The sequence below is a fragment of the Grus americana genome, chromosome Z (genome assembly GCF_028858705.1).
Source record: "Grus americana isolate bGruAme1 chromosome Z, bGruAme1.mat, whole genome shotgun sequence".
In the NCBI taxonomy this organism is placed as follows: Eukaryota; Metazoa; Chordata; class Aves; order Gruiformes; family Gruidae; genus Grus; species Grus americana.
The window spans coordinates 37,854,714-37,873,325 of record NC_072891.1 but is presented as its reverse complement, the minus strand read 5'-3'; the positions used below and the strand labels follow the sequence as shown (position 1 = coordinate 37,873,325).

Below are 18,612 nucleotides of genomic sequence, written 5' to 3'. Positions count from 1 at the left end.
GACTTCTCACTACTCAGGATTACTCTGAATGGCCAGAGTATCCTAGCAGTCTTTTGTGTGCTTTTACTTGTACTTCATTGCTTTTGTTAGATTAGCTAAAAATTAACCACTGAAAAGTACAATTTTATTTAAATTTAAGTTTCTTTTTGCTGATGCCTGTCTCCACCACCACTCAGTATGGATACTTAGATGAAAACGTGAAAAGGAAGATGAGTTTGCAATTTTGCTAGAGGAGTCCATAAAGTCTGGATATCTGAAAATTCCTTCAGGTCTCTGAGTGTTGAAAGTCTTGCTTGAACTGGAGATTTTCCCCCAATCTTTCCACAGGTACTAACATTATTTCTGGTGGCAGGCTTACAGATAATGCTCTAGGCAAATTCCAGGATTTTTGCCTGTGCAGATCAGACTGGTATTATTGGCAAAATGATAAAAAGAAGCCCACATGTTAGAGGCTTGCTAATATGAAAATTTTGAGACGGCTGCTGCATGAAGTTAGAATCTTTCCTGAAGATGCCTTTAGAAATCTTTATACACCATTGAAATCTCCTGGCAAAAGAACCAGTAGAGCTTTTGTGATTCAGAAAATCCCACATTAACATGTAGCAGAGATAGGCAAAAAATAGGGGGGGTGATTGGTAAAAATGCAGAACAGTGCAGCTATAAGCATCACTTAAAAGCTGAAGATGAAATCCAGAAGCAGCACTGACATTGCTGGTGAGCAGGTGAATGAGGAATGGGGTAAAAGCCTCTTTCTTATTTATCAAAATTACTTTTTGGAGGAATGCCTTTGAATTATGACAGAAATGGTACCTTCAGATTATAGCACCTCGGAGTTGTCCTAGGTGAGTGTTTAGCATACCCAGTTAACTCAAATCTAAACAGACATTTTCTCAAAGCAGAAAAAAATTCCATTCGCCTTTCATTAGAGGATACCAGACAGGACGATATTGATCATAGCTATTAACGTGTCCCCTAAGCCCTCCAGTTTGTGAAGTTTTGCATAGTTAAAAGATTTGCAACTAATTAAATATGTGAAATCTTCATGTTGGATTTTGCCACATAGAAGGGGAGTGGATTAGATGAAACCAGGCGCTATTTACATCAGTAGACATTGTATATATATTTGCCAGTCAAGTACAGACTGTTGTAAAATCTTAATGGACCTTTGCTTTCTATCTTTCCAAGGTGGGAGTCAGACCCCAAAGAGGGCTGGTGAGAGAGGCTGGATAGGGCATTCACAGTATGTAGGGACAAAAAGTGACTCGGTGTCATGACATGTCACGTATCCCGCAAGACACTAGTTACAGGTCTTACTTAGGTGGACGGGCTACCTTTATTTAACCTGGAAAAGGAGCATGTATAAATTATATGTGTTTGATAAATAACCTTCCACACACTGCTTCTCCTCTGAATATGTGAGAAACTGGGTTTGAGGAAAGAAAAGTTGATTTATTTTCCATGTTTGTTCAGTTTAAGCTTATTTTGCTACTCATGATGCCAGCAATACTGCTAATTATTGCCATAATAAGCACAATAAAGTAAAATGTTTCTATTCTCTAAGCCTAAAGAGGCAACTAATTGCAGACCCACACGATACTCCTGGCTTTCATTTAAACTTTTCTTTCAGCCTGCCTGTTGCTGAAAATTTTAATGTAAGCTCTCCTACAATAACCCCTCTCAGTTGCTTTATTCAGCGCCACTGTGGTCTTCCAGGATTATTTTCTGTGGCATTCATTGACACACCATAGGAACAGTCAGCAACCACTAATCAGCTATGCCTCACTGGAACTGGGTTTGCCAGGAAAAATTAACATCTTCGTTTTATACCGGCGGAGCAGAGTGGCTCTCGCACAGCGAAGACGCTGCAGAGCCAAGATGCCCTCCTTGCTCATGCTCCTGACCCCGTTGTTCTGCTTCACCTACCCTCTTCCTGACCGTAAGAAAGCATTGGGATTCCAGAAGTTACCACAGATTTCCTCTGGTTTTCTGTCTGGGTTGTTGATTCTTGAATTCTTTACAAAGGCACTTTTGAAAATAATCATTTGCAATTTGGCATTCCGTGAGGATGTTTCCAAAAAGCCAATTCCTCTCTGTTACTGCCTGTACCCTGGGACGGCATAGCTGTACTTCTAAATGACTCTCCCTCCCCTCAGGGTCTTTATATCAACAACTTTGCCTTGTTATGTCTTGTATAAAACAAAAATCACTTCCTGACATCTGCCCAGCTGTTATTTTTTTTCTCTCTTTCCTCCCACGTACCATGCAGTTGTCTGTCTTACCGTTTGAGAATACGTCACTTAAAATTATTGGGAAAAGTATGGAAAATATCCATAATACAAATTCCAGAAGCAAATTACATATTTGACTCAGAACTGTATTTTAAAAAAATAGTAGTTTAGCCTTTAAAAAAACCAAACCAAACAGCTACATACAATTACATTCTTGTTGGTACTGTGAGAGGTCAATCTAAAAGACAGGTTCCCTATCATTTCACACCTTTCAGCAATTCTTTTGCTGAGATGTTCATATTTAGGTCTCTTACCTGGTCATACCTGGCCCCTACTTTACTGATATTTGTCTCAAACAATTCAAAGGAGAACGCAAAGAGACAGTTTTTGATCTCAGAAAATCACTGAGGAAAAAATACAAGAACTTTATTATAGTAAGGTTTCTAGTTGCAACTGTTAATATATTAAGTAGCCTGAGAAATTAAATATTTATTTTTTTGTGGAAAGTACTAGGACAAGAGAAGCCAGATACCGAACCTGACAGAATATTGTTAAAGGATAAAATGGTCTTGTTGCATTGTGGGAAAGGAATCTCTAAGTTCAAAAATAATTTCTGAGTACATGCTCAACAGGAAATACTTTTCACAATGCCCTAGTGGAGCTGCATTCTTAATATTATATCCTTAATAGATCCTAATGAAATACATGATAAAGTATGTAACTTAAAGAATGTACAATACAGCTGAGATAATGTTGGATTTCAAGATTTCATATTTCAACTTTTTAAATGTGGTAGATTTTCACTTCAGATTTAGAACTGTATGAGAACATTTCTGGCTTTTAACTATTTACACACAGAATTATCATTAAAAATGTAGAACAAAGGAATATAAACTGCCATACATTCTGGGTAAATGTGTCTTCAGTGACAAAGAAACCTGAATGTTAACTGCAGTTATGAAAAGTCAATGAAATTTAATTAAAACTTTCTAGAAGAGGTAAAAACTATCTTGGGCTTGGAGTGATTTGTTCTGCTCTGATAATACCTAGCTAGTCTAATGCTGGTATACCTGGTTTGGGAAACAATCACCCTCAGTTGGGTGGATACATACTGCCATAGGTCCTTAAAGCATCCTTCTTCTCTTGGCTAGGATGACTTTTGTCTATGGCAACCTCCAACAACCTGAAGGGCCATAGCAACTTTTTAGGTGACACTTGTTTGAACTCGCTTTATCAAACTTGGCACAAACTAGTCTAGAGGGAAAGGAGCATCCACTGGCGTGCCTCCTGGGCTGCACTTAACCGTCTTGTAGCAAAGCCTCACAAGAGGACCAAGAGGTTTAGGTTGCACAAATAAATGATTGCAGCTTATGAGCAGCTGCAGACTGACTTCCACTGAAGTTAAGGGGAACCAGTGCAACAAAGGACTGGTCCTTTTTGTGGGTTTGTTCCTTTTCTTATACACTGGAAATCTGACTCTGTGATCTTACTATTTTTACTATTAATCTTCTGCAGAAGAATGCTTGGCAGGGGAGCAGAAAGGAGTCTTTTGTGTGGGGCCAAAGACTATTGATAATTAGAAAAAATTCCCACGTTACATTCTTACCAGCTGCCATGACTGCAAGTAAGCTTTATATTAAGGAGAAAAATATTAAAAACCATAAAAATAATGCCTCTAATTGTAATGACAACCATTTTCCAACAACATTTTTACCCCAAGAGAATTTTTACCATCTCACTAACCCTTAAGAGACGTGTTAATCATGGAATGGTATCATGGACAACTTGTTTTCTCACACTTTATAATATTTGATGAGGCAAAACACAATCTGAGGGGAAGAAACAACCATTTCAAATCAGTTCTTGCAATGTGGAGGTGCTCAACAGATGTCCTTTTCTACACAATATATCCTCGTGATGAGAAAGGTTGAATTACATAGGCTAAATGACACTGTAAGCAATAGCAACAGAATATTTTCCTACTTTATTTTACTCATCTAGAGCCCAGTCTCTTTTAAAATTAGAGCTGACTGACCTTGCAGGACAGGGATCCAGATTACACTCTTGAAGTTTTGGCTTTGGCTTGATATTTTCAGGATAATAGTGACAGTATTGATCTGCTACTACCCGGTTGCTTCTCAGATCAAAACATTCAGCAGATGTCAGTTGATAACCTGCAATACACAGTGGAAGAAATAGTATGTGATGTGGTGTTCTTCCTGTCTCTCTCTGAAGTGCATCTAAGTTCTCATTTGGTAAAAAGCTAACTGAAAATATCAGCGCTTTTGGACATAACAGCTGCTGTTTTACAGACCAGATTGAAACCAACAATTTAAATCACATGTAGTAGGAAACAAAAGACAACCAGTATGGTCAATAAAAATTAAGAAACCTAGAGCAAAAAGGAAAAAAAAAACCACAAAAAGGCCAAGGCTTCCTGGTCACCAAGACTCATACACTCGGTTTCAGTTTGGAGGGTAAAGCTGCTGGTGGGAACATGGGCAAATGGAGACATCTTGTGATTCCAAAGCAGGCCCAAATCCCATCAGCACTTATGTTTCACAGCTGTAGCATTACATGCAGTCATGTAGACATCAAAATGTGCTTTTTGTACAGAGCCTGGTCTGATGCTAAAAAAATCTACAGGCTACTTCTGCTGTTGCTACATCCCTCCCTTCATTTAGATGTAACTACTTTCATTTTCAAATTTTGTCTGTTTTAAAGGTCCAAATCTCAGTGCAGCAGCTGGGACAGACCCTGTATGCAGATGACTGTTTTTGGAATACAGTGGTCATTCATTACCTCCTCCACAGGATGCTGAACAAGGAAAAAAATCAGTTTCCCTCCATCGGTGAATGATAGGCTGATAGAAGATAAACTGAACTGAACTGTCAGCAGCACCAGCATAGCGAATCTGAAAAAGATGTAGCACCAGAGAGTGAATCTGACATAAATACTGGGAAGAAGCATTGTGCCTCATGCATCTTGCAGCTTTGAGACATCTTGCAGCTACTCAAAATACCAGAGATACTTTGCAATAGGAAAATGAAATGCACAAACCAGAGCATAGATCTTGGCCAAATTCTTGGCTATGAAACACAGTCAAATAAATTTCTGGGTGTAATCAGTGGCATTTCTGACCTTTCTGAGACCATGTTCTGAAATAATGAATGCATGGTAAACGCACGGTTAATGCCACTGAATAATTTAATGGGGACAGAGGATATGGACTGATCTTTATTCCATCAGAAAATCACCTACCACTACCTGCTGTCCCTGCCACACTGACATGGATTTTAGATCTTTAATATTTCCCAAACACCTTCTGAGACCATGTATGCTATATTAGATAGTTCAGACTGAAAAATGGGAGGCCGTGCTGTGAGAAATACAAAAAGTATAAAAATTCTACTTCAATATGTTTTTGTTTCTGAGGTGAGGTCTCTTTTTCATTCTTCTTTGTGGCACTGTCATTATTATAAGGCCATTCTTCTGCACTTTTTTTGGCTCCTTTCAGCCATAGGCGTGGACTGTTGGCTGGAGCTAAGTGCATGTTCAGAAAACACTCTTTAAGAACCTACAAGTACTGCCAACTTTTAAACCGTCTGAGCTTCACTATGCTTCCAGTACTTTGTGTGCTGAATGGATTTCCCATGTAAACAACAGTTTGTAGTGCAAGGAGTGCAATAGGAAAAGAGACCTTCACACTGCTAAAGCAGCACCACTTGCACCTGGCCTGGGAAAACATCCTTCCTGTTTGATAGCTGTGCTGATTACTAAAGTTATGGGGACTTCAAAATCTCTGCAGGACATCCCTTGTCCTTACCTCTAAACCTTTGATGAACTGCTGGCAAGGGAAGAACAACAATGCTGCTACTAAAAGCCTCTTCTAGTTGATTATTTGTCCTAGGACATAATATATATGAGGCTTTGGGCAACGTGGTCTAGTGGAGGGTGTCCCTGCCCGCAGCATTGGCGTTGGAACTAGATGATCTTTGAGGTGCCTTCCAACCCAAACCATTCTGTGATTCTATGATTCTATGTATAGGTGCTGCTTGGGCATCTGTGAGTCAGTGGCATGATGCTATTGCAGGAGGGAAAACTGGCAAAGTGCAACCAGAAAAGAGGGACCTTTTCCCAAGTCAGTACTCCTGCTCTCAGGAGCAACCCTCCCTGTTCTTTTTTTCAGACAGCTTAAAATGTTTCAGCAGTGCCTCCTTTTTCTTTTCCCATGTTTTGAACAAGTTGCCCTGAAACACCATTTTTCAATCTGCCTTTCCTTTTCTTTCTTTACAAACACCAAGAGACACCATCAACGAGTAGACTGTGAAACAGAAGCAAAAATATGACAAATTGAGCTGAACAGCATAATCTGGATTGTTTGTTTTGTTTTGCCCTGAAGATGGACAGAAACATGATTACTAATCAAAGTATATCTAGAAGAGAAGGAGGAAGGCAAAAATACCGCAGGATATGTTGATGGCTGTAAGAGATCTGGCCCACTGAGACTAAGGCTGCCCTTTTCTAATTAGAGTAAACAGTGACGTAAATTCCCAACAGGAAAAAAAAATACAGCTGTAGCAATACAGCTTCTTCAGCAAATGGGAGGCCTTTTGCACAGATTAATATCATTTGAGTCTGTGTGTCAGAAACAGGATATCTAATTCCTTGTGCAGTGATGGTGCATTAATCACACACTTCAGAAGGGTCTTTTTGGGCTCATGAAAGCCTCATGCACTCCTGGGAAAAATGTTCTATTGTGCTGGAAGCCATTCGGGGAGGTCTCTGATCTGAATGTGCAGAAAAAGTGCTCACTGGGGAGAATTCTGCTCTTACTCTTTGTTTTTTAAGGATCATCTGATTCTTAAACTCAGAAGATCTACTCAGCAGTATGGTCTTCAGTGAACCATGAAGAACAGACCAAAAGCTCATACAGAGCCTACTGTAAAAGGAAGGGGAGGAAAAAGAGTTTGCATTAAAAAAAATAAAAAATAAAAAATCAGGAGGACAGAAGAGTTCCTCTCCCTGCAGACTATTCCTGCATGTCTGCAGAATTATCTGTCTGGTTTGACACAGAGAAAAGACAGATATACATCTTTTGCAGCCTAATGTGGAAGTAGCTCATACAGCCATGACAACAGCATAGGTGCGAAAGAATTACAATGAGCCTCGGCCATGAGCTAAAATGATACAAAACAAGCAAATGAAAGAAGCAGGTGCAGTATTGTTTATTTTTTTAAGGAGTACTGTAAGCAGAAGCGGAACAATATATGGTGATTCCACACAGCAAAAATTTCTTTTTGATTTTGTTTGACAGTTTGTTAAAGCTAAGATCTTGATCCAGGAGAAAACATCAGTGGCTGCCTGAGCCTTGCAAAACTCAAAGTGAGACTTTATAGCTAAATGCTTTAAGAAATGTCCTGGTTTTACTGCATAGGGCCAACTTCCACACATTGAAATACTCAACTCTGGAGTATCATGAAATATTTTACCCTTGCAGTATTTGCAGCTCCCTGCTAGCTACGAGAAATGCCAAAACTTCAAAAAAAGATGGTCAATACTTGAGAATCTTTAGTTAGTCCTCTAACTAACAGTGAGTTTTGCATCCTTAGGTCACTGAACCAGCAAAAATGGCAGTCGTTCATTATGTTTGCAAATAAAATCCTGTCTAAATTTGTTAGCAGAAGACAACAGAAGTACTCAGATCTTGCAGAACACTCAGCCCTGCATTTGTGCATCGCAACACCCTAGAGATCATCCTCAATTTCCTTTAAGTTTCAGGGGAGTTTGGAATATTCCAAACATCAGAGCAGCCCTCATCACTTTGTAAGACCCAAGAGGACATCGGCAGTCTTATAAAGAGTTGGTTAAAATTAGAGTCCTCAGACTATCCACCAAAAATTAACTGTCTAGCCTACAGTCACTAGCAACAAAGATATCTCTTCTCTTTGTAGAAAGACCTTGGAAAAAAATAATCATTTGTACCCTGCTTTTTAAAATTTATTTTGTAAATGACTGTCTGGGATGGTGTGGTGGGTTGAGCCTGGCTGGGGGCCAGGTGCCCACCAGAGCCGCTCTCTCACTCCCCTCATTCACGAAACAGGGGAGAAAAGGCATAACGAAATGCTTGTAGGTCGAGATAAGGACAGGGAGAGATCACTCACTAATTATCATCACGAGCAAAACAGACCAAACTTAGAGAGGGAATTCATCTAATTTATTACTAGGCAAAACAGAGTAGAGGAATGAGAAAATAAAATCAACTCTCAAAACACTTCCCCCCACCCCTCCCATCTTCCCGGGCTCAACTTCACTCCCGGCTTCAACCTTCCCCCCCTCAGCGGCACAGGGGGACGGGGAATGGGGGTTACGGTCAGTTCATCTCACGGTGTTTCTGCCGCTTCTTCATCCTCAGGGGGAGGACTCCTCTCATCATTCCCCTGCTCCAGCATGGAGTCCCTCTCACGGGGTGCAGACCTTCAGGAGCAAACTGCTCCAGCCTGGGGTCCCCCACGGGGTCACAAGTCCTGCCAGCAAACCTGCCCTGGCGTGGGCTCCCCTCTTCATGGGTCCACCGGTCCGGCCAGGAACTTGCTCCAGTGTGGGCTTCCCACAGGCCGCAGCCTCCTTCAGGTGCCTCCACCTGCTCCGGCATGGGGTCCTCCACGGGCTGCAGGTGGAATCTCTACACCCCCTCATCCTTCCTCCATGGGCTGCAGGGGGACAGCCTGCTTCACCATGGTCTTCACCACGGGCTGCAGGGGGATCTCTGCTCCGGCGCCTGGAGCACCTCCTGCCCCTCCTTCTGCACTGACCTTGGTGTCTGCAGAGTTTCTCACATCTTCTCACTCCTCTCTCCGGCTGCAAAAGCTCTCTCTCCCTAAGTGTTTTTCTTCTTCTTAAATATGTTATCACAGAGGTGCTGATTGGCTTGGCCTTGGCCAGCGGCGGGCCCGTCTTGGAGCCGGCTGGCATTGGCTCTATCAGACACAGGGGGAGCTTCTAGCAGCTTCTCACAGAAGCCACCCCTGTAGCCCCCCCGCCGCCAAAACCCTGCCACACAAACCCAACACAGATGGTTCAACAGAGGCACAAGCTGTTGCTCAGGTGAAATTCTGGATTGATAAAATTCTGTATTGATTTTGGGGCTATCCACAGAAAGTTGAATGAAAACAACAGACCTCATACTTTGAATACAAAAGCAGCACAATCTTTCTGAATTATTCTGATCTGTCCTATGACCAAGAGACTGCAATATCTGACTTCACCTTTGTACTGGGTTGTTTTTCCTATAGCTCCCAAATTTGATTAGTTCATATAAAAACAGCCATCAAGCAAAGTCCTCCAAAGACCAACTGTTTCATACTTGATTTTGGCAGCATATGCCTGAACCATTTGTTTATGTGCACTGAAGAACGCATGGCCTGGCCTACAAAACTGCATTAAGTTTACTTGGGGGGTTGTGAAATTTAATCAGCACTTTATAACCAGCAGCGATAACCAAGCAATTATCAATGTTAATTGTAGGGTTAAACCACAAAAAGTGTATTCATAAGATCTTCTCATTTTTTGAAATTGTGTGTGTTGGGTGAGGAGGAAAGACACCATGTTTTTTCTTTTGTGTGTGTGTGTCCCAAACTGGGGGCAGGGAAAGGGAATAATTATTGCATACCATCTTTTATCTTACGAAATTTGATCTGGTGTATTATGAACTAGCTCCATGCCACCATGCTTATTAAAAAAGCTCTAATGGATTTTTCCACATTATTATTGCAAATGCTTTCTGCAAGTGCCAAATCCTGAATCACAGGGTTTGATTTATTAATGAGAAGTTAAACGTTGAAGTCTTCTAAGTAACATACAAAGAATCTGTGGATGAGGGTGTGGAGAACTATCCTCATGTGGCATACATAATTTTATGCTTTTCATGTTAGTGAAAAAAAAGGTTTTGTATGATGCTTTCCTTCTCTACTCAGAGCACTTTAATATTCCTGTTTGTACGTAGTGATACATAGTGAGGATGTGCAAGAGATTTGTTGCTGTTCATAATTTGTTCATGAAGCAGAAATAGGAGCCAGACATTGTCATTGGAAAATAATTTTACAAGCTGCTTTAAAATAATGTAAAAAGTTCAAAAAATGTATAGCATGAGGAATGCTGAAGGTTTTCAAGCGTACTGTTTAACGCAGGACTACATCATGACTCCTCTGAGCTTGCCTTTTAAATTCCCTTGGAATGCTGAAGGGAGCTCTGCCTTTGAGTCCCAGAGAACATGTCTACTGTCCACTTCTGCATTCGTGCCCCTTGATTGTGAAAGTCTTGTGTTGGATTAGTTTGGTTTTGGGGTTGTCTTTATATGGAAGACAGCTCCCTCTGATACTTCTCAATTCAGCCTTTAAATCAGCAGATAAATCACTGTGAAATTACATTATCATCAATTTACATGCTTTACAAAGCATTGCTGAATTGACCTTGCTCACCATGCCTCAATCTTGGATTAAGCTATGTTCCTTTAGGTGATTAGGATGACTGTTAAAAAGCCTTTAGACTAAATCTCTCACAAATCCAAAACAGAAAGCTACAAGTTTCAAATCTTTTCTCAAATTCCATTATTCTCCCCAAGGGAAGAACAAAATAGAAAATCAGTGCAATGTACTGGCTGGGATAGCTGGCAGCAATGGAGCCTGCTGTATCAGCTATAACAGCTATGATAATCTGTACAGAATCCACTACTACAGTGCACCAAAAGCAGAAGCTTCTCAAATGAGAACACCAAAGTTATTCCACAGAACCAAGGACAACAGAAAATACACCAAAACCAGATCTGCTGCATATCTTTTGTGGATATCACCCATAACACCCCACTCATCTATGGAAAGACCATTTCACCACCACCACCATGCTCCCATGGTAAGAGAATTCACCTTTGAGCAAACCACCTTAATCCCCACTGCAGAATATTTATTAACCTTAGTTTAATCATGGCAATACCTAAGAAATTAATGTAAAAACATAGGATCCTATTGTGATAGATACTGTATAAAAATAAAATTAACAAAATAAAAAGGCAATGTTTGCCACAAAAAAAAAAAAATTGTTAAAATTATGAAAACTGAACCAGGTTGGCACCAAAACTTCATACTACCTAAAAATGTCTGATTATTGACATACATAGACTTGGGGAATTTACACATGATATCAGAAAAAAGTTACAGAAACAGAAAAGGAAAAATTACAAAGAACAATTTGTCAGAGGAATAGAAAATAACATGTCTAAGAAACTGACTCTATTGCCTGAAATTAAAACCTGACAGCAGATTTCAGATCAGTAGTATTTTAAAGAAATATGTAAGATTAATAGTAACACATCTCCAGATCCAAACAGCACCCACAAATCATGTACTTTTTGAAGAGCACAGGAATGCAGATCACTTATGATCACATTTAGCCTATTTTAATGAACAAACTATTGTTTAAACCACAGGAAAGCAGATGATAGAAAATTTAACAACATTTTTTTAGTAGGGGCTTCATGAAACCACAGACCAATAATCTCTATCTTTGTTATGGGGCAATGGGGAGAATGAAAATAAAGAACAGAACTCAAAGGTGGGTCCCTGAGAAGGGTGATGCTTTCCGAGCATTGTGGATTGCTTTGCAAAAAATTCACAAGGGAAACTGATAAAGGACCTTAGGCACCAGTTTTCTACTGGGTGCTTCACCAGAGGTCCTAGACAAGGTCCACATGAGTTAAGAAGATCCTCCCATGGACTGATGACTGGATAACAGAGAACAGTCCTATAACCTGTTCTTATAATGGATGAAGGACCTGTGGAATCCCTCAGGGATGTTATGCTAGGGCATAAATTGTTAGTCAGACCCCCAGATGAACAGGATGAGCTAAATGTTGTCAAAAGGGCAAATACAGCATAAAAGGGCCTACAGAGATTCCTGAAGACTGGCTCTTTTGAGTCATTAGCCACAATGGTCAAATGAAACATAAGGGTCAAGAAAGAGGGTCTATAAGCTAAGGGTAACTTTGATCTGTTTCTTGCACTCTTTCTTTCAGTATCTGAAACCAGTTCCTTTCTGAAACAGAAACCTGAGTGAAGTGGACTTTTTGCTTGACCTAGTACAGCAGTTCCAATGTACTTATAGATGGAATATGCTGATTAGGACAATGATCGTGTTCTAAGTATAATAAATTGAAATAAATTATATTGAACAGGGGAAAAAAGGTAGATATTAAACAGAATCTGTATATTCTTTTAAAAAATGGCTATCCATAAATTTTACCACATTTGCCAAAATAGGAGAAAAAGGGTAGGATTTTTCAGAACTTGTCACAAGATCTAGTCAAGATAAATAATTAGGTCTCTTTTCAGGCTGGTCATTACTTGTGAGCTTGACCTAGAAATTATTACAACAAATGTGTAATTTTTGGAAATCAGGAAACCAGAATGGGTGATTTTTATGACTATTGCTAAAAAAAGAAAAAAGTATTGAATGCCAACAAAAATTGATAAAAGCTAGTGATACAGGCCATGTTACAGAATCACTTGCAGTGAAGTCCAATCTGCACTCTACAGAAGTGACCTCAGGAAGTAGTAAGGGACTATATTCAAATGTCTCTTTTAGATTAAGCAAAGTGTTTTGATCATTTGACCTTGGTAACACAAAACTTGACTCAGTCACAACTAAACTTTAACACTTACTATTTCTGTATACTCAGCCTTAATTCTAGCTTATCTGCTTCCAGGAGCACCATCCTAACTCTGGTCCACCAGTGTTTCCAAGACTAGATCCTTCACCACTTCCTGCCTGACTTGCAGCTTTCTCCCAAATACGAGGCATAATCTCCTCTAGAAACCTTTGCCAGCATCAGAACTAAATTACATAGAAGACCCTTACTGTCATCACCCCCAACCTCATATAGTAATATCTCTAAAATCCAACAATAGGCCAGCCGTAAACAGTAGGTCCTTGCTGCTGGAGCAGATTTGCATCTTTTGGCTTCTGCCCTAAAGTGAGTATTGAAGTAATTTCTTATTTCATTCCACAAGGTAAATCACTGTACGCTCCTGGTTCAAAAACTGATTATTTAATCCAGTCCTGGCCCTAGCCTGACAAGGCCCATCAACCTCTCTGCCAGCTGGCTGCCTGTACATGCATTATCTCCTGCATGCCCTTGCAAGTCCCAGGAAGCCTAGGCTAAACCCCAACCTTATCTTCTTTTGTTAACTTGGACTCTCGTCAAATGCATTTCTCTCTCCAGCACTTTCTGCCAGTGCTAGATCACAACTGAGATAAGAGTTGTCTGGCTAGTTCTAGTGCTCTGCGTAACTCAGCATCCAGTTTTGAGCTCTATTTTATGACTTTTTGGACAACTGGTGGCCAAAATCCCAACCTCAGCAGTAACTCTGCTCAAGGGAACCCAGTCCACGCCATTTCTAAATCAGCTAGCAGTACCCCCAGCCACCAGCACAAAAAAAAAAAAAAAACGCCAGGCAGTCTCTTCTGGCAGCAGCCCTTAACCAAAGCTTGTCAGCCCTAGCACTACAAAAGACAACATCACTACAAAGCCAGTCCTAATCCAAATACCTCAGACAGCCTCCAGACACACATTTATCTAATCCTATACATCCCTGATGCAAAGCTGTTGGTCCATGCAAGCGCTATGAAAAAAGCATTCATCTTGATACCAGGGATTGATAACCAACATAAACACAGTCTAGCCTAAATCTAGGCCAACAGTGGTTTCTCCTCCAAACCAGCACCAAGCCCAGACAACACCCTTTACGAGACCTTGTTTTAAACCCACTGTTCTTTGCTGCCTCACACCTGAGCCACAGGGCTCAGGCCCTAGCTATGCAAAACCCACAGCCCATAAAACAAACCCTCACAGGCTGCGCTTTGTCAGCCTAACCCTCCCCTGGTGATCCCTATCGGCTGTTTCAGTAAGCCTGTAACTCAGGTGGTTCATATTTGCAGTGCTGATTGCTTTGAACAGTCGACTGGTGACGACTGTTAGCATTACATTATCAGCTGTAGACCTCATCTGACAGTATTGATTCATCCTGCTCAAAGGAGTGCAGATGTGTGACATGAAATGGTCACGCCAAGTCTCTCTATTCTGTGTCTAATGGACAATATTGACAGAGGAGACTTTTTACCACACACAGGTGAATATGTGACCTTGGCAACACAGCAGATCAGTGGCAGCTCTGCCAGTAAAGGACAAGTCCCCCAATGTGATAGTACTGCTCTGTTTTCAGTCACAGTGTCAGAAGGATTTCCAAGTGAAACTGACCTTCATTTCACCAGGATTTTATCAAACGTGGCACTTTTTTCTTTTAGGAAAAAGGCATTTCTATACACTTGAATCAGAATTTTGTGTTAAAAACATCAAAACAAGGAAATCCTCAGAATGTAGAAACAAAATTCAAGTGGAATTTAAGTTTGCTGGCATCTTTTCCAGGTCTGTCTTTCAAACATTAAAAGTTTATAATGGAGATTTATATTCTCCAACTAGGAATATAAACAATAAGAACATGAAAAACTCCAATTCTTCTCCCATTTTGTGATAGCAACTTTTTTTTTTTTTAAAAAAAAGAGAGCTGTTTTTCTGAATTGTTTTTACCATTTACGCATCTTGTGAAGAGATTACTGGGAGTTTAGTACACAAGGAACATACCACTGACTATTACAAATTCAAGAAATCTAGCAATTATACAATTAATCTCCTACAGTAGCAGCATGAGGTTTCTTCTTGCAATTTTACAGCACTTCATGTCACCAATAAGGAAACTTAAATGTCAGCTCCCACACTGAGTTTCTACTTCTGAATTATATCCAGGTGTCTAACTTGACCTCTCTGAATAAGACCAGAAAAGGATTACAACAGTCATTCTGGAGAGAATGATCCTAAAGCTAGAGTTCTGTTAAACCTACAAATTAATTTAGATCTGCTTGCATAAAAACTGCCTTGTCCCAGGAAAGTAAATCTCAACATCCAAGGAGATCCCACTTTGTAATGAAAACTTGCTAATACCACAGAGAAGTCTTTCATCTGATTTTTTAAAGAAAAGTACTTTACCTTCACAATCTGAAGGCAAAATAGTCATGGTCATGGCTATAGTAAGTATGGAAAGCACTTGCCAAGTCTGACATAACTGAGAGGTATGCATGCATTTTGTTACTCCTGTATTAGCCGTATTTGTATGTACACTCCTATATCCAACCAAATCTAACAAATGAAATACCCAGAAGCTAAAAAATTTTGTTAGAAAAATAAATAGTATAGAATAATATCCTTGTTGCATGAAGAAATGTCTAAAGTACCTTCTATAGCTGTTTATTAAAAAACTAACTGTGATTCAAATGGAAGGAATTTTTAAGTGCCTGATCCAAGGCAAAATCTAATTCTAACCTTAGAAAAGATCCTACAACTGTCAACAGGGGTTTTGTTTGTGCATTTTTCTATATCCACTTAAGACAATGGATAGGCCAATAAATTAACAGCTGCTGAGCTACGCTACTCTGACTTTCAAAAAGTGCAAACACACACCAGAACTATTAAAATAGCTTAATCTCAACTCAGGAGTGTCTGTTCTGCCCATGCCTAGCCAGCCTGTACAATCATACTGGCCAGACAGTCTTCATGCATGTAGGGTACTGCCTTTGTTTTAACCAGCGCTTCATACCTGGCTTTGATAGAGCAGGAAATGCAAGCACCAAGGGACAGAGGTATTTTCCCTGTTATAAAAGATAACATGGGAATACCAAGAACACAGTCCAACCCTCCTATTACCATTCCAGGGCCATTGGTCTACATGACCAGCTGTCCCCAACAGGTATGTTATAACTAACCAGGCTGCCTTAATCCACAGACAGCACAAATAATGCAAAATGAGCGATACTGTTTACATTGCACTGATGGTCATCATCTGGATATAATCTGCAATACAGGTAAAAGTGGTTTAGACATTTTTAATTGACCAGCATCTGTTTTATTAAGGCATTTTCATTCTGACCTTCAAAGAGAAAGGAATGCATTCTTCAGGTCAGGCTTCTCCTTGCGAACCAGTCCTGATAATTTCAGGTTTTTTTATGTACTGCTAGCATACCAAGATGAGTAGGGGACAGTCTACAGGGCTCTGCTACTTCCGAAGCTAACCCGTTCCAGCCCACCTCAGCTAAACCCAACCCCATCACTTATTGCATTTTCCAGATCGCTGTTTAAACTTCTAGCTGCCATCAGCTCTAGGTTAAAGAAAATGTCATCTGCCTCTGGGGCCCATGGTGAAAAATTTATGTAGTCCTGGACATGATACAGGTTTTACAGTTTTACAGCTGAAATCCTTCAAGTTCCTTGGACCTACTGGAAAAGGATTTATTTTATTGTAATTCCCAAATGTTCGTTTTTGTATGTGTGTTTTCCTACAGAATGTGTGCATTGCTTCCAGCAATGTGTTTTATATTACCTGGAAGAATAGAAATGCTCTAATGGGAGGAAACAATTTTATTCTTACTGCCAGTGCAACACAAAGCAGAACTTCAAAATGACACCATGACTTCTCAAGCAAAGTCATCCCATTTATTTTGGAGCTTAGGGACCTCATTCTCCACTTGCTTACAGTCTTCTGTGCAATTACACTAGTATAAACCCCACAAACTATGGGCCAAAGATACAAACTTTCTTTCTATTTGCTTGTCACAGACAAAGCAAGCTGCATTTCGTTGATTTATATGTACCTGAGCAGCACATATAGAAAGTAATCTGCCTTTTCTTGTAATGAGTTCATCTTTTCTCTTTAGGGTACACACTGGGTATGCCTTTCTTGGCATAAACTCGGTCTCTTTCCCAAGGAGTGCCCAAGGAAGTTTCATTAAATATTTAACTCTAAAGAATTTCATGTAGACTTCAAGAGCTAGCCTGGACTAGGCTTTGTCTGCTAGAAAATTAAGATGTAGAAAAATCTCTCTCATCTTTCTAATACATCTTGTCTTACTTTATGTTGCTCCAAGAGGTCAATGACCAATGACCCTCACCTTGATAGTGAAGTCTGCAGTGAGAGGCCCAGGTATTCTTAATACCTCCTTGTCAGGAAACTTCTGGAAGTCAATGCTAGAATTGTCCACAAGGAAGGAGCCGGTGGTGCTGAGGCTGTTTTCACTCTTCACACCTTGGAGAGTCTTGGTTTCCAAATCTGACAAATACAAACAAATTAAGAGGAAACTAGAGCATTATGATTTAAGTAAGTGAGAGCAGAAAAGAAAACCAACACAAAACAGTGCTGATGCAGGTTTGACCCCTAAATTAGTGATAACGCATCTTTTTCATTCTTTTCCATCATTTATTCACATTCCTATACATTCCTTTTCTTTTTTCTCCTCCATCTGCTTTTTGGCTTTGCTCAACCCTTAAACTTCTAGCTCCGCATTTACCTCCTCACCTGCAGGTCATGTATTTACTTTCTTTTAGACATATTAATCCAGTCCTAGTTAGGCATATTCGCTGTTGTTTAACTCTCTCTCAGTAAGTCACGCTCCTATGTGGAACATGACTCAGACCTTCCCCCATGAGTGCTGGCTTTGTTAAGTTGCTGTTCCCTCTTTCAGTTCAAAGGTGGGTCACTAACCACATGTTGCTGTGGTAGATAATTAACTGAAAGCAAGACGTCCGGGAAAGAAAGATCAGTATGACAGCAATCCTGCCTTCTCTCCAGAAGTGGTCTGATCCATCCCGGTGGAGTAGGAAGGGAAGGCAAGTGCTGAGCCCTCCTGAGCTCTCCCTCTGGCTTTTTCTGCATTCACAGCTCCCAAAAAGTGGTCATTAATTCTGATACTGTTTGGTAGCAGTTACTTCTGATTGTTAAATCATAATAAACATATTAAATAATTTATTAAATGAAAATCAGCAGTCAGAAAGTAGATCTGTTCCATCATCTAGCTAGACTCCCCACCAACTCCAGATTATGCTTTACAGCACATTCACCAGTAAACCATTTCTTGTAGTTATTTCAAAGTGACAACACATTTCATCAGGAAGGATTGCAAAGCTGTAATCCTTTCACGTGTGTTTGTGAAATTATGCACAAAGTCTTCTCCCACATAGAGAGGCAGCTAAGGCAAAATCTGAATTAGATGGGGACATACCATTAATCTGTGGTGGAATCATATTTTCAGAGAGAGCAAATGGGAGAAATGTTTTTATTAGCATGTATTAAGACAGTAATAAGGGGGAAAAAGATAATTGCAGTAATTAGGCTGCTTTTCAGGATGGGTCACGGGAATTAATTCATGAAGGAAGTTGCTGAGGCAGTACACTAAGAATTTGCTCTGTATTAATGAATTCCTTGGTTTTCAGTGAGACTAGTCTCTT

The 18,612-nt window shown here is 40.1% G+C and overlaps 1 protein-coding gene across 6 annotated transcripts in view; it reads right to left on the bottom strand.

Annotated features, from left to right (window-relative positions):
- ADAMTSL1 (ADAMTS like 1) overlaps positions 1–18,612 on the bottom strand; it is a 463,393-nt gene that overhangs the window by 113,306 nt on the left and 331,475 nt on the right. For all 6 annotated transcript variants that reach the window (XR_008574683.1, XR_008574684.1, XM_054810181.1 and 3 more), the window contains 3 exons: positions 17,280–17,437; positions 5,031–5,142; positions 4,264–4,402 (listed from right to left, as the gene is read on the bottom strand). Coding sequence is in view for 4 of the 6 variants with exons in the window: in XM_054810181.1 (XP_054666156.1) it covers positions 4,264–4,402; positions 5,031–5,142; positions 17,280–17,437 (409 nt within the window). In the remaining 2 variants the exon portion in view is untranslated. The remainder of the gene's footprint in view (positions 1–4,263; positions 4,403–5,030; positions 5,143–17,279; positions 17,438–18,612) is intronic.